Source organism: Pristiophorus japonicus, chromosome 15, assembly GCF_044704955.1.
Source record: "Pristiophorus japonicus isolate sPriJap1 chromosome 15, sPriJap1.hap1, whole genome shotgun sequence".
NCBI classification, from domain to species: Eukaryota; Metazoa; Chordata; class Chondrichthyes; family Pristiophoridae; genus Pristiophorus; species Pristiophorus japonicus.
This window is the reverse complement of record NC_091991.1, coordinates 109,539,123-109,554,360: the sequence shown is the minus strand read 5'-3', so window position 1 is coordinate 109,554,360 and position 15,238 is coordinate 109,539,123. Positions and strand designations below refer to the sequence as shown.

General features: G+C 42.9%; 1 protein-coding gene across 9 annotated transcripts in view; it reads right to left on the bottom strand.

Annotated features, from left to right (window-relative positions):
* baiap2l1a (BAR/IMD domain containing adaptor protein 2 like 1a) overlaps nt 1–15,238 on the bottom strand; it is a 166,440-nt gene that overhangs the window by 96,880 nt on the left and 54,322 nt on the right. For all 9 annotated transcript variants that reach the window (XR_011596800.1, XR_011596799.1, XM_070900759.1 and 6 more), the window contains exon 4: nt 4,295–4,356. Coding sequence is in view for 7 of the 9 variants with exons in the window: in XM_070900759.1 (XP_070756860.1) it covers nt 4,295–4,356 (62 nt within the window). In the remaining 2 variants the exon portion in view is untranslated. The remainder of the gene's footprint in view (nt 1–4,294; nt 4,357–15,238) is intronic.

Sequence of the window (15,238 nt, the reverse complement as noted above, 5' to 3'; positions counted from 1 at the left end):
GTTCAGGACCCTAGTTTCTGAATTAACTGTGTCACTCTTTAATAAACAATTCTACTATATTATGGTCACTTTTCCCCAAGGGGTCTCGCACAAGATTGCTAATTAATCCTTTCTCATTACACATTACCCAGTCTAGGATGGCCAGCTCCCTGGTTGGTTCCTCGACATATTGGTCTAGAAAACCATCCCTAATACACTCCAGGAAATCCTCCTCCACCACATTGCTACCAGTTTGGTTAGCCCAATCAATATGTAGATTAAAGTCACCCATGATAACTGCTGTACCTTTATTGCATGCATCCCTTATTTCTTGTTTGATGCTTTCCCCAACCTTACTACTACTGTTTGGTGGTCTGTACACAACTCCCACTAGCGTTTTCTGTCCCTTGGTATTCCGCAGCTCCACCCATACCGATTCCACATCATCCAAGGTAATGTCCTTTCTTACTATTGCATTAATTTCCTCTTTAACCAGCAATGCCACCCTGCCTCCTTTTCCTCTCTGTCTATCCTTCCTAAATGTTGAATATCCCTGGATGTTGAGTTCCCAGCCTTAGTCACCCTGGAGCTATGTCTCCATGATGCCAATTACATCATATCCCTCATATCTACATAGTTTGCTTTGTTCAGATTTAAGACCCTAGTTTTGTATTGAACTAAATCACTCTCAAACTGAAATATAAAATTCTATCATAAGAACATAATAGGAGCAGGAATAGGCCATCTGGCCCCTTGAGCCTGCTCCATCATTCAATAAGATCATGGCTGATCATATGATCATTCTTACCCAGAAACTCCTTTACTGCAATTATTAATTAACCCTATCTCACTGCAAAATACTAGATCTAAAATAACCTGCTCCCTAGTTGCTTTTTTGACATACTGATCTATAAAATTATCTTGAATGCATTTCATGAACTCAGCCTCAATACTATTACTGCAAACCTGGGCTGCCCAGTCTATATGAAAATTAGAATCCCTCATATTACCCTTGTTACATTCACCTCTAATTTCCTGATTTATACTGTGCCAGACACTGCAACTGTCAGGGGGTCTATAAATCATAGAAATTTACGGTACAGGAGGTAACTTGGCTCAGTGGCCGAAATTTTCTGCTTAAAAAACCATGTGGGTTTGCAACGTGCGGGCAGTTAAATTATTAAAGAGGGGATTCCAGACCTGATCCCGCCTCCAACCCGCCCACTTCCAGTTTTAACAGCAGCGGGATGGGAGCGGGTGACCAACCCGCTCCCAGGGAGCAGAACATCAATTTAAATATTATAATGAGGCTGGAAGCCTCTTTTTTTAAACTCCATTTTGAATTTAACTGCATTTAAAAATTAGTGAAACTCAGCAGTTAAAAGCAAGGCATGGACGGCTGGATCCAGGAGGCAAGTTGCTTTATACATATCCCTGGATCCAGAGTCCCTACCTAACCCAACCCCCACCCCCACCAGGTCCCTGATCTCCACCCCCCCCTCCATCCCAATCCCCAGCCGACCCCCTCCTCTCTGATGTCACCTTGGTCACTAATGCCCTATTTCCTTGGTTAAGCTCTCTATCCCTTTCTAGTCCATTCTACTTATTTTTAACCTAAGTCACTACTCTGTACTAGAACCTTGACATTTCTCTTGCTGTTTTTGAATTTATCCTTTCCTGAATCCTTCCACCTGCCCTTCATTAGTTTAAAGCCCTGTACGGTCCTAGTTATTCATCTCACCAGGAGACTGGTCCCAGCCTAGTTTAAATGGAGCCCATCCCAACAGAACAACTCCCTCTTTCCCCAGTACTGGTGCCTGTGCCCCAAGAAGCAAAACCCCTGCCTCCCACACTATACTTTCAGCTACACATTTAATCTTCTAATCTGTTTGTCCCTATGTCAATTTACGTGTGGCTCATGTAACAATCCAGAGATGATTACCTGTAAAGTTCTGAGTTTTAATTTCGACACTAGCTCCTCAAACTCTCAGCAGAACGTCATTCCTAGTTCTACCTATGTCGTTGTTTCCTTCATGGACCAGGACAACTGGATCCTCCCACTCCCACTCCAGCCACGAGGAAATATCCTTAACCCTGGCAACACAGCATTTAGAACTCGTGGCCATGGCTTGAGAGCGCAGTATCTATACTGTCCCCTACCACTATAACATTCCTTTTCATGCCCACCACTTGAATGGTGTCCTGTACCACAGTGCCATGGTCAGTTTTCTCATCCACCCTGCAGACTTTGCCCTCATCCACATAGGCAGCAAGAACCTCATACCTATTGTATAAGGGCAAAGGCCACAGCTCCTCCAGCACTGCACCTGGGATCCTCTTACCTGCCTGAGTAGCAGTCACACCAACCTGTCCCTGACCACTAACCAGACCTCTACCACTATCTAGCTGAAGGGTCCACAGTCCTTGAACACGTTATCACCTCCAAAATCTGTGCCCTTCTTTCCTGGAACTCCATGTTAGAATCCCTTTATATCCAGTTTCTGTCCCTGCCACAGTACCGAAACGGCTTTCATGAAAGTCACAAATTACATTCTATGTGACAAAGGCAACCTATCCCTCATCCTTCTTGACATATCTGCAGTATTAGACATGATTGACCACTATCCTTCAACGACTCTCCACCATCATCCAACTGGGTGGAACTGCACTCACCTAGTTCCATTCTCATCTATCTAGTCGTGGCCAGAGAATCATCTGCAATGGCTTCTCTTCCCACTCCCGCATCATTGCCTCTGGTATCCCCCAAGGATCTATCCTTTGGCCCTTCATTTTTCTAATCTATATATCCCCTTGACGACATCATTTGAAAACATGCCACGTATAAACCGACGACACCCAGCTCTATCTCATCTCCACTTCTCTCGACCCCCCTCCACGGTCTCTAAATTGTCAGACTGCTTGTCTGACATCCAGTACTGGATGAGCAGAAATGTTCTCCAATTAAATATTGGGAAGACCAAAGACATTGTCTTTGATCTCCGCCACAAACTGCGTTCCCTAGCCATCGACTCCATCCCTCTGTGAGGCTGAATCAGACTGTTCGCAACCTGGGTGTTATAGCTGATACTGAAATGAGCTTTCGACCAAATATCCATGGCATAACTAAAACCGCCTATTTCCACCTCCGTAACATTGTCCGTCTCTGCCCCTGCCTCAACTCATCTGCTGCTGAAACACTCATCCATGCTTTTGTTACCTCTAGACTCGACTACTCCAATGCACTCTTGGCTGGCCTCCCACATAAGCTGGAGGTCATCCAAAACTCGGCAGCTTGTGTCCTAACTCGCACCAAGTCCCTTTCATCCATCATCCCTGTGCTCACTGACCTACATTGGCTCCCGGTTAAGCAATGCTTTGATTTCAAAATTCTCATCCTTGTTTTCAAATAACTCCATAGCCTCACCCCTCCCTATCCCTGATCTCCTTCAGCCTCACAACCTTCCCCCCCACCCGACTCTGAGATATCTGCGCTCCTCTAATTCTGTCCTCAAGCATCCCCGATTATATATCGCTTAACGGTGGCCGTGCCGTGAACTGCATAGGCCCTAAGCTCTGGAACTCCCTCCCTAAACCTCTATCTCTCTATCTCTCTCTTTCCTCCTTTAAGATGCTTCTTAAAACCTACCTCTTTGAGCAAGCTTTTGGTCATTGCCGAAATTTCTTTTTGTGGGGCTCGGTGTCAAATTTTTGTCATAACACTCCTGTGAAGTGCCTTGGGATGTTTTACTACTTTCAATGCCCTATATAAATACAAGTTGTTGTTGTGCAACTACCTCCTGGATCAAAGTGCCCAGGTAACCCTCGCCCTCACTGAAACTCCACAATGTCAGCACTTCGGACTCCTGCTCAACAATTCTGATTTCTCAGTAGCTTGGTTTGGAGACTCAAGCAGGTGATGCCAAACATGACGGACCAAAAATTGATTTCCCCTCTACTCTTTAGATCTCCTTGTGCCCCTGAATTCTCCAAAGGGTAGATGGGCATCCTGCTTTCAGGGCTCTCTCGATACCACTTTGTAACTGGACAACAAAAGATCTATTGGTGGCTTAAATTGACAAACTTATTTTTTCAAATCCCTGGAAATACCTTGCAACCACTAAATAACCTCCTCTAACTAAGCTGCTGAGATCAGGAACTCAGTATGAGAATTATCATGCAATAGAACCGGACTAATTAAATTTAACTTATCAAAGTACAATATTCCTGAAGGATAAACTTGAATTACAAGACACATTTAAAGCCATTTAAAACTATTTCAACGAATGTAAAACTAAAATGTTTAATGTATACATACATTATCTTCCATATCTATGTTGAGTTTCTTGTGTACGTCTGAAATCTCCATTAGGACTTGACCTATGGGAACAATTGGAAAATATGTTTTAAGAAGCTGCTTGATATTTTTAATAAAGATTTTCACCTAGTTTTCCCATTGTAAATGATCCTGTTTTGAAAGTCGACCTGAATTCATGCCTTTGTTGCTGAAAGCGGAGACAGCTACTGCCTGGCCTCCATTAATCGGGTTAATCAACAGCAACTACAGGGTATTGCTTATGCCAGACAATCCCTATTTGATTCTCTTGCTGCCTATCTTTCCCCATTGGGTAGATGCACAGTTTGTACTTGGTCTGGCTGAGATTGAGAACGGAATAGTGCAGTCAATATTGAACCGGCATCTTCAGACTTTGTAGGAGTTATCTCCCCTCTTGACCTCCCCGAGCTCATCCTGTCCATGGGACCCATTTCCTGCTCCCTTGACCCTATTCCCACTAAACTGTTGAACACCCAACTTCCTTTTCTGGCTCCCATGGTAGCTGACATTGTTAACAATTTTCTCTCCTCAGGTATTGTCCCCCTCTCCTTCAAATCTGCCTTCATCACCCCTCTCTTCAAAATACAACCCTTGACCCCAATATGCTTGCTAGCTACCACCCCATCTCCAACCTCCCTTTCCTCTCAAGTCCTTAAACGTGTTGTTGCCTCCCAAATCCATGCCCTCCTTTAAGACGCTCCTTAAAACTCAACTCTTTGACCAAACTTTTGGTCATCTGCCGTAATTTCTTGTGGCTAGAGTCAAATTTATTTATTTATTTTAGTCATAACGCTCCTTGGGATGTTCTACTACATTAAAGGCACTATATAAATACAAGTTGTTGTTGTTGTTGAGCATTCCAACATTCTGTATCACTATGTTGCCAAGTCTAGCCAAATATTTGCGCATGTGACGATCTGAGAGCACAGTTACACTTTGGAAAAAGTAATCTTATTCAAGAAGTTTTATTATAGATAAGGCTGTGTGTTGTCTTTGGATCTTTTTGGAACAGGAACAGGAGTAGGCCATTGAGCCCCTCGAGCCTGCTTTGCTATTCAATGAGATCATGGCTAATCTGCAACCTAACTCCATATACCCGCCTTTGGTCCATATCCCTCAATACCTGTGGTTAACAAAAAGCTATCAATCTCCGATTTTAAATTCATTGATCTAGCATCAATCGCCGTTTGCAGAACAGAATTCCAAACTTCTATCACCCTTTGTCTTTAGAAGTGTTTCCTAATTTCACTCTTGAAAAGTCTGGCTCTAATTTTTAGACTATGTCCCCGCTCCTAGAATGCCTAACCAGTGGAAACAGTTTCTCTCTCTGTTCCCCTGATTATCTTGAAAACTTCGATCAGATCACCCCTTAACCTTCCAAATTCTAGGGAATACAACCCTAATGTGTGTAATCTCTCCTCGTAACTTAACCCTTGAAGTCTAGGTTGAGGCAAACTTAGAGCAAAGGATGGAAATGTGTTGCAAGTAGCTACAGTTGTGTGTTTAGGGATTCATGTTACAACTTTAGTAGATTGGCCATGTCCTGAAGGCATTTGGAAGAGGTAGTATTTGTTATATTGGTTGAGGCGAAGTTTGCCTCCCAGTTATTGGAAGGGGATAAACTGGCTTTGCTTGGGAATGCCTCGCTCATCCAAGACTTGGAATCTGGTTGTGGTGAAAATGCCTCGGAGTTCTCCATTCTGAGATGGTCCAATAAGCACTGCAGGATTTCAGAGAGACAGGCCTCTTTCAAGGCAGATTGTACTGTTGCTACCATTGAGATTTACTTGGAACTTTTTATTCTTCTCTTAATAGGTTAGAAGGGAAAGCTGTGTAGGCCAGTTGTTTTGGGGCAGCCTCGTGGCTATCCACAAGTTATTACATCTATCACTACTAGTCAGAAGAAGGTGCATTTCCCACAACCTTCCATGGCAAAGTGCAATTTCCCAGAGCAACCATATGAATTAAATGGACAAAGGGTCATCAACCTGAAATGTTAACTGTTTCTCTCTCCACCGGTGCAGCCTGACCTGCTGAGTATTTCCAGCATTTTCTGTTTTTATTTCAAATTCCAGCATCTGCAGTATTTTGCTTTTGTATTCTATGAATTAAACACTTTTAGGACATAGGCCAGTCAGAATGAGTAATGTACCGAGCGTGTCTGGAGTTTTGGAAGTACAAGGCAGGCTGGAGCCCTTTCCTGAAATCTACTTAACCCCGGCAGCCTCCCCACACTCCCAGACCACCCTTTTCAAGGTGGCAAGGACAACAAGGATTTTCCTGTTTGATTGAGCCCCATAAGCTCCACAGAGGAAGAAACCAACCCCACAAGACTGCTACCTATGCAGGTAGAACCTTGAGTAACTCCTAGTCCTGGTCAAACACATGGGATGCCACCAAGTTAGCCTGACCCTCAAAAGGATGTAGTTCCCATAATGGAGTCAACAATATTGGGACATGCCGATAGATTAGTCAGTAAGTACTGCGCAACAAAACTGTAGTGACTTCATGAATGCATTCATTATTTTGTCTAAAAGATTTTTTTCCCACCAGACTACGAGACTACAATCTTCTGCAATTTATTATGTCATACAGATACAAAATGTTGCAGGGCACTCCCTAATGCAATCTTCCCTACTTGCCTAGCAACAAATCAAGAATGTTTAGTAAACATCAATATTTGTCCAGTGAGCAAAAATTAGTGAGCTTCAACGGCTAGAGTTGGCAGAAGGTGGGTGGATGTAGCAACAGTGAAGCATTATGCTGTACACATCTATGATTACTCATAAATGATTAACAGAACATTACAGCAATAGGAAAATCTAAGAGGAGCATTGTTTGTTCAAAGAATTCCCTTACTGTGTACCAGAGAAAAAACAAATACAAAATATTCAATTACTTTAAAAAAATCAGTATCACCCCTTCAGTCATCTTCCAAGACAGGTTCTCTTGCCTCCAGGCATACCCTGTTGGCATTTACCCAGTGTTAAATGCTCCTACGTCACAGCTATTGCTGCAATCAATGAGGCAGCTTTAGGATATGTGAAATGCCTCCCCTTGGTGATTAGTCAAGATTAGGCATGGCGGATCTCCAGTCAAATGAGAATACAGGTACTGACATTTTTTTTAAAAAAAGGTCAGTGAATATTTCTACATTTTTTCCCTGATCAATGTAATGTAGCATTTTTCTTATAATTTTTATTTTGTGCTAATTCAATAGCATTAACCTATTTAAATATATTGGTGTCCAATACTACCAATTCCATCAATATTTGTTATTATAAACTTGAAGTAGTTTAGGGAAAGGTGGTCTACATTTCAATATAAAGCAACTGGAACCACTGAAAGAAAGATAGACTTGCATTTATATAGCGCCTTTCACGACCACCGGACGTCCCAAAGCGCTTTACAGCCAATGAAGTACTTTTTGAAGTGTAGTCTGTCGCAATGTAGAAATATCTGAATGTCCCAATTATGTTTTAGGAGCCCAGTTCCTACATAACTCTCCAATTAGTGATGGTGCTGCTACTAAACATTGATGGAATATTAAAGTGCAAAGTTATTTTCATTTTTTGTGATCAGTATTCGTAAAATGATTATCTTACTGTTTGGCCAGTTCTCAGTTCACAAACAATTTTCCTCAACACCTGGAATTAGTCTAGTTGAAAAAAACCATAGTATAAGTAAAAAATAAAACTGCATGTTCAGTGGAGCCACCAACATTAGTAATGGTGGGTTTTGTGGCAATGCCTGAAGCTGGACCCCAAGAGTTGGATTTAGCAGCTATTACTTCCACCAATAATGCAGTGTTTAGATGAACACAGATGCCGTTTTTGATCGGACACATTTTCATAAAGGAAACAAAAAAAAGGGGAAGAAGCCAGTTAAGAGGCTTAATGCATAAACAAAGTGGTAAAGATCACTGCCCAATGCAAATTTCCTAAATCAGAGAATAGTGTGTCTTTTCACAATGAGAAAAGCTCATGTTCAAAGCACAAAGAAAATCCAAAGAAAAGCAGAAGTCAGTATCAAAGCTCTCCATTGTTTTAAAGTCATTCTGTTTCAACATTATAATTGTTAGACTACCCTGCACAAACAGTTGCAAAACTCAAAATCCCGCTCAAGGTTTCTACGCACTCCCATTGTGCAACTACATTCCTAAAAGGTGCCATTTAAAGACGCTTAGTTGATAGCAGAGGGATTGGTTTGCTGCCAATGTCTAGGATTTGTTTCACTATATCACAATTTTGTGAAAATTTAGCTTTATGGGGGGCTGGAGAGGGAGGGAATGAAAAACATCCATATATATTAAATATCCATTAAGTTAATCTTCTATTCTCATTACAAGTAATCTCTCCAGGCTGTCACAAAATTAAGTTTGTGATGGGCTACTTACTTTGCCATTGCTACAAATAAAACGGATTTCAATAATGTTCCAATGTTTTCTGTGGTGGGGGGAACATGACGTCAGTCAGGTGGTGAAGTATACTCTCGGGTAATGCATTACAATGGGGGGGGGGAGGGGGTGGGGGAGGGGGTGGAGGAGAGAGCGAGAGAGAGAATTTCTCCCATGTCTAGATTATTATAGAACTAAAATTCTAAGCTAATGTAAAGAAATAACACATTTCTACACTTAACCATAATAGTGCAATTATGTTGGCCCAAGCAGCAAGCCATCATCTAGGGAACACATTTTTTAAAGTTTGAAATGGGGATACTTTTCCAACAAATATTTGGAAGTAGTGGCCACTATACAAGTTTATCCTGGATTTTTTTTATTTCCCTTTTGTTCTGGATCAATATTAATAAAAGAAAGATTGTGCAAAAGGCCTTTTTGTATTATTGCTTGTTCAGAGTTTAATCCTTCAGGACTGTTAATTCACAGTGAAATGTTAAATGAGAAGCAATAATGTATTGCTTGAACAAAACAAATGGCATGACTAACTAATAAAGGGATTTCATTGGAGAGTTACTGTAGTATTTAACAACTAATTGAATTGTGGATATTTAATCTCGAGAGTAGCTGGTTTGCTGGATAAATAAGCCTTTTAAAAGGATGTATAGATTTTACAAGGGTTTCCTGGCTGGATAATTATTCAACAGAATTTCAGCAATTAGGCTTATTTTTAGGAAGCTATACTAGAATAAACTTTGATTATATCCTGCAAACATAAGGAGTAACTTTATGAAACGTGCATACTAAATGTGTATCACCTCCCGTGAGAATACACATTAAAGATCAATCAGATTAGTAAAACCATAAAAACTTACAAGACCATGACAACACCATACTGAACACCAAACAGGTTTAGCAACATACAGAAATAAGCACAGGCACACCATTCATGGAAACTTCACTAAACATCATCTACAGAAGAATTTCTTCGTGGTCACGGTGAGGCTATTAACACATCCTTGCACCACTCATATTTTACTAATAAAATGTTTTGCAGATGAATGAATATAAAGTAACCCCCCCCCACCATGTCAGCTTTCTGACTTAGCCCTGCTAAGCACATGAAAAATACCACCTGAGCGGCACAGGTCAATCAGCTCCCCGAACCATGAGGAAAGAAACTAGTCACGAAGGTCTAATCTCTGGACTCCACCCAGTTTTGGAGAGGCCCCCTCACTATCAGCGAGCAGTACCACAGGAGATTTAATAGGTGTAAAAAGAACTGTGCAGAAGTCCATATCATACTTAATTTGGCAGTGAAGTATGAAACTATGTTTTTCTACAAACAATTCAGAGATGATTGATCTGATTATTTTGTAAGTATGTACAATAAAGACAAAAAAAGTGAAAAAAACTGACCTGGTGGTTAAGGCTATTCTATTGGTATGTGTTGTGGTTGTGGTGAAAATAATTAAGTGTTCGCACATTAGACCGTTATTTTCCTTACCTCGGCAGGCCCGGGGTGGGCGATGATGGTGGTGGGGTGTGGCCCCGCTGCTGGCTTCAACCCGCTCTGGAAAATGAATTGAAGCGGGTCTGGCGTCATCAGCCGGTTTTCTTAACGAGACCATGGCCAACTTTCTTTTGGCATTTGTGCTGTCAGTGTTTTACAGCATTGAGGTGCTGCAAACACTGAATCACTGCAGAGGTGGAGGGCTGCATCCAGGATCTCTCTGCTTATGGAGGGAATCACAGCACGATGTGCGGAAGACATCTCCGCAGGAGAAAACAGCCTGGTCGCACATTGCAGAGAAGGGTACAAGCAGGGATGTCTTCAGGAGGAACTGGCTGCAGTGGTGCAAACATTTCAATGATCTCAGTAGATCACGAAACGTTAGTACAAAACCACATTCAACCTCATCCTGCTGTGCCCCTCATCACATCCCCATCACTCTGCCTTCCCTACCCTACTCCTGCCCATCCTTACTTACCTTGCACCTCCACCATCCCCCTCTATCATTATCAAATCCCCATTTCACTAAACACCCCTCACACTCACCCTAGTGCAATCATACCAATTAACATCACACAAGGGTAGCCACTTGGGTGTTTTATGCAATGTCTATGTAAAGTTTCTGTTAATGTGCTGTCAAACATTGAAACCTTTATTTTCAACACTTTGCGTTCCTGCACAGATTTGTGTGCACCTTTAGAAGTGGCTTAGTGAGTTGCAGTGAATGGTGAGACATAACGGTGCACCCCGCAATGGTGGCGAGTGTGAAAGGAATGGCTTGGACATTGTAGGGATGATTTATGGTGTTGGTGGGTTGGTGCCAACCTGGTGCATCATGTGGCAGCCAGAGTGTACAGCATCAAGTGAAATAAATCTGGCCATGGTGAGGCCATCCCTGGCGTCCCGGGTAGCAATGTGGTCGGATGCTGATGCCCCAAATCCTGTGCAGCATCAGTTGATTGTGGAGAAGGTTGGTGGTGTTGTTGGTGCTGCTGTGTGCCTGGTGATGCTGGTGTTGGGGCTGATTGCGGTCGGATTCTGAGGAGCAAGGTGAGAGTATAAAGGGCATCCATGTTGATGGAACAGATGGCAGGTGAAGTAGAGATGACAAACATTATCAACGGTGAGAGAGTTCTTCCAATGAGACAAGAGTGGAAAGTGGAAAGCCTGCAGAATCTGTGCTGGAAATGGACTGAGAAACAGCTTGTGGCTGAGGAAAGTGATGATCTGATGGTGGGAGCTTTTACTGTATATTTGAAGTTGTTAAATAATCAGCTGGAGCAACGACCATTCAACTCTCACGTCAGGTTTACAGACATGGTCCCCGAGCAGCGTGCACCCCATGGGCGAGCAGTTAAAGTTAAACGCATCATTAAGGATCGGTCAACAACCCAATAATTGGTTTCATTGGATAGCCCACCTCTGCAGGCTGGGTCAGATAGGTCACATATGCGTCTGTGGAAAGATCAAATTTCCCATCTGACCCACCACCGATCCTGCCCCCACAATATTCTGGCCTTAGATTCTAAATTGTTTGAGATACAGCTGAGCTGCTAGAGAAATGTAAATGAGCTAACGTCATCACCAATTAAGTGGCCTCATGAGGGAAATAGCTGGCCTACAGTAAATAACAAGAAGTTAACTACCAATAGCTTAGAGTTAAACACATTGAAACAACATTGGCAAGTGCTTGTTGGCCGGGTGGGGGGGTGGGGTGGGGGCATGGGAGAGGTGAAATCGGGCAACATGATTTTTAAAGTTTTTATTGTAGCAAAGCACTGTACACAAGTGTTCACCTTGGCTCCGTGATAACACTCTCACCTCTGATCATGGGTTCAATTCCCACTCCAGAGACTTGATAATAAGCATTCGCTCACAGCCACGGCCACAAACAGCAATGAGATAAATGACCCGATAATCTGTTTTAGCGGTTGAGGGATAAATGCTGGCCAAGACAATGGCAGAATACCAGTGCTCTTCTTGAATCATAGGCAGTCCCTCGAAACGAGGATGACTTGCTTCCACGTCAAAAAGTTCACAGGTGTTTCAATGATGGATCTAAAATTCCAGGTCCCAAACTAAACCTTGAAGGGTGGAAGATGCCTGTGGGTGGATTTAAAAAAAAATGTGTGGTGGCCGTTGCACACCAGCCACCAAATGGGCTCGACAGAGCTAGAATTGGTCCAGTGGCAAGGATTAACCAGGACTCAAGACGAGCTCTGCTGCATGGACCTAATGCGCACACATATTGCAATGTGAGCTGGCCCGTGCTGCCCCCTGGATCCTCACTTCTTCTGGGCCCCAAACTCACTTTTATCCCTCAAACAAAACTGCTAAAACAGATTATCGGGTCATTTATCTCATTGCTCTTTGTGGCCGTGGCTGTGTGTAAATGCTTATCACCTTGAATAATGCCATGGGATCTGATATATACTTGAGCAGATATGGTCTTGGTTTAACCTGAAAGAGAGCACCTCCAAAGTAGAGCACTCCTAGCAGTACTGCAAAAGTAGTAATCTCAGGATTGCTACTAGTGCCACGTGCTAGTCAGAGTAGGAATCGCAGGATAGCTCAGATGAATACGTGGCTTGAGGAGTGGTGCAGAAGGCAGGGGTTCAAATTCCTGGGACATTGGAACCGGTTCTGGAGGAGGTGGGACCAGTACAAACCGCACGGTCTGCACCTGGGCAGGACCAGAACCAATGTCCTAGGGGGAATGTTTGCTAGTGCTGTTGGGGAGGAGTTAAACTAATATGGCAGAGGGGGAGGGGAGGGGGGTGGTGGGAACCTATACAGGGAGATAGAGGGAAATAAAATGGAGGCAGAAGCAAAAGATAGAATGGAGAATAGTAAAAGTGGAAGGCAGAGAAACCCAAGGCAAAAAACAAAAAGGGCCACATTACAGCAAAATTCTAAAGGGGCAAAGTGTGTTAAAAAGACAAGCCTGAAGGCTTTGTGCCTCATTGCGAGGAGTATTCGAAATAAGGTGGACGAATTAACTGCGTAGATAGCAATTAACGGATATCATGTAATTGGCATCACGGAGACATGGCTCTCGGGTGACCAAGGCTGGGAACTCAACATCCAGGGGTATTCAACATTTAGGAAGGATAGACAGAAAGGAAAAGGAGACGGGGTGGCATTGCTGGTTAAAGAAGAAATTAATGCAATAATAAGGAGGGACATTAGCTTGGATGATGTGGAATCGCTATGGGTGGAGCTGCGGAATACCAAAGGGCAGAAAACACTAGTGGGAGTTGTGTACAGACCACCAAAAAGTAGTAGTGAGGCTGGGGACAGCATCAAACAAGAAATAAGGGATGTGTGCAATAAAGGTACAGCAGTTATCATGGGCGACTTTAATCTACATATTGATTGGGCTAACCAAACTGGTAGCAATGCGGTGGAGGAGGATTTCCTGGCGTGTATTCGGGATGGTTTTCTAGACCAATATGTCGAGGAACCAACTAGAGAGCTGGCCATCCTAGACTTGGTGATGTGTAATAAGAAGGGACTAATTAGCAATCTTGTTGTGCGAGGCCCCTTGGGAAAGAGTGACCATAATATGGTAGAATTCTTTATTAAGATGGAGAGTGACACAGTTAATTCAGAAACTAAGGTCCTGAACTTAAGGAAAGGTAACTTCGACGGTATGAGGCGTTAATTGGCTAGAATAGACTGGCAAATGATACTTAAAGGATTGACGGTGAATAGGCAATGGCAAACATTTAAAGATCACATGGATGAACTTCAACAATTGTACATCCCTGTCTGGAGTAAAAGTAAAATGGCGAAGGTGGCTCAACCGTGGCTAACAAGGGAAATTAAGGATAGTGTTAAATCCAAGGAAGAGGTATTTAAATTGGCCAGAAAAAGCAGCAAACCTGAGGAGTGGGCGAAATTTAGAATTTAGCAGAGGATGACTAAGGGTTTAATTAAGAGGGGGAAAATAGAGTACAAGAAGAAGCTTGCTGGAAACATAAAAACTGACTGCAAAAGCTTCTATAGAAATGTGAAGAGAAAACGATTAGTGAAGACAAACGCAGGTCCCTTGTAGTCGGATTCGGGTTAATTTATAATGGGGAACAAAGAAATGGCAGACCAATTGAACAAATAGTTTGATTCTGTCTTCATGAAGGAAGACACAAATAAACTTACGGATGTACTAGGGGACCGAGGGTCTAGTGAGAAGGAGGAACTGAAGGATATCCTTCTTAGGCGGGAAATTGATGGGATTGAAGGCCGATAAATCCCCGGGGCCTGATGGTCTGCATCCCAGAGTACTTAAGGAAGTGGCCCTAGAAATTGTGGATGCATTGGTGATCATTTTCCAACAGTCTATTAACTCTGGATCAGTTCCTATGGACTGGAGGGTAGCTAATGTAACAGCACTTTTAAAAAAAGGGAGAGAGAAAACGGATAATTATAGACCAGTTAGCCGGACATCGGTGGTGGAGAAAATGTTGGAATCAATCATTAAGGATGAAATAACAGTGCATTTGGAAAGCAGTGACAGGATCGGTCCAAGTCAGCATGGATTTATGAAAGGGAAATCATGCTTGACGAATCTTCTAGAATTTTTTGAGGATGTAACTAGCAGAGTGAACAAGGGAGAACCAGTGAATGTGGTGTATTTGGACTTTCAAAAGGCTTTTGACAAGGTCCCACACAAGAGATTGGTGTGCAAAATCAAAGCACATGGTATTGGGGGTAATGTACTGACGTGGATAGAGAACTGGTTGGCAGACAGGAAGCAGAGTCGGGATAAACTGGTCCTTTACAGAATGGCAGGCAGTGACTAGTGGGGTGCCGCAGAGCTCAGTGCTGGGACCCCAGCTCTTTACAATATACATTAATGATTTAGATGAAGGAATGGAGTGTAATATCTCCAAGTTTGCCGATGACACTAAACTGGGTGGCGGTGTGAGCTGTGAGGAGGACGCCAAGAGGCTGCAGGGTGACTTGGACAGGTTAGGTGAGTGGGCAAATGCATGGCAGATGCAGTATAAGGTCGATA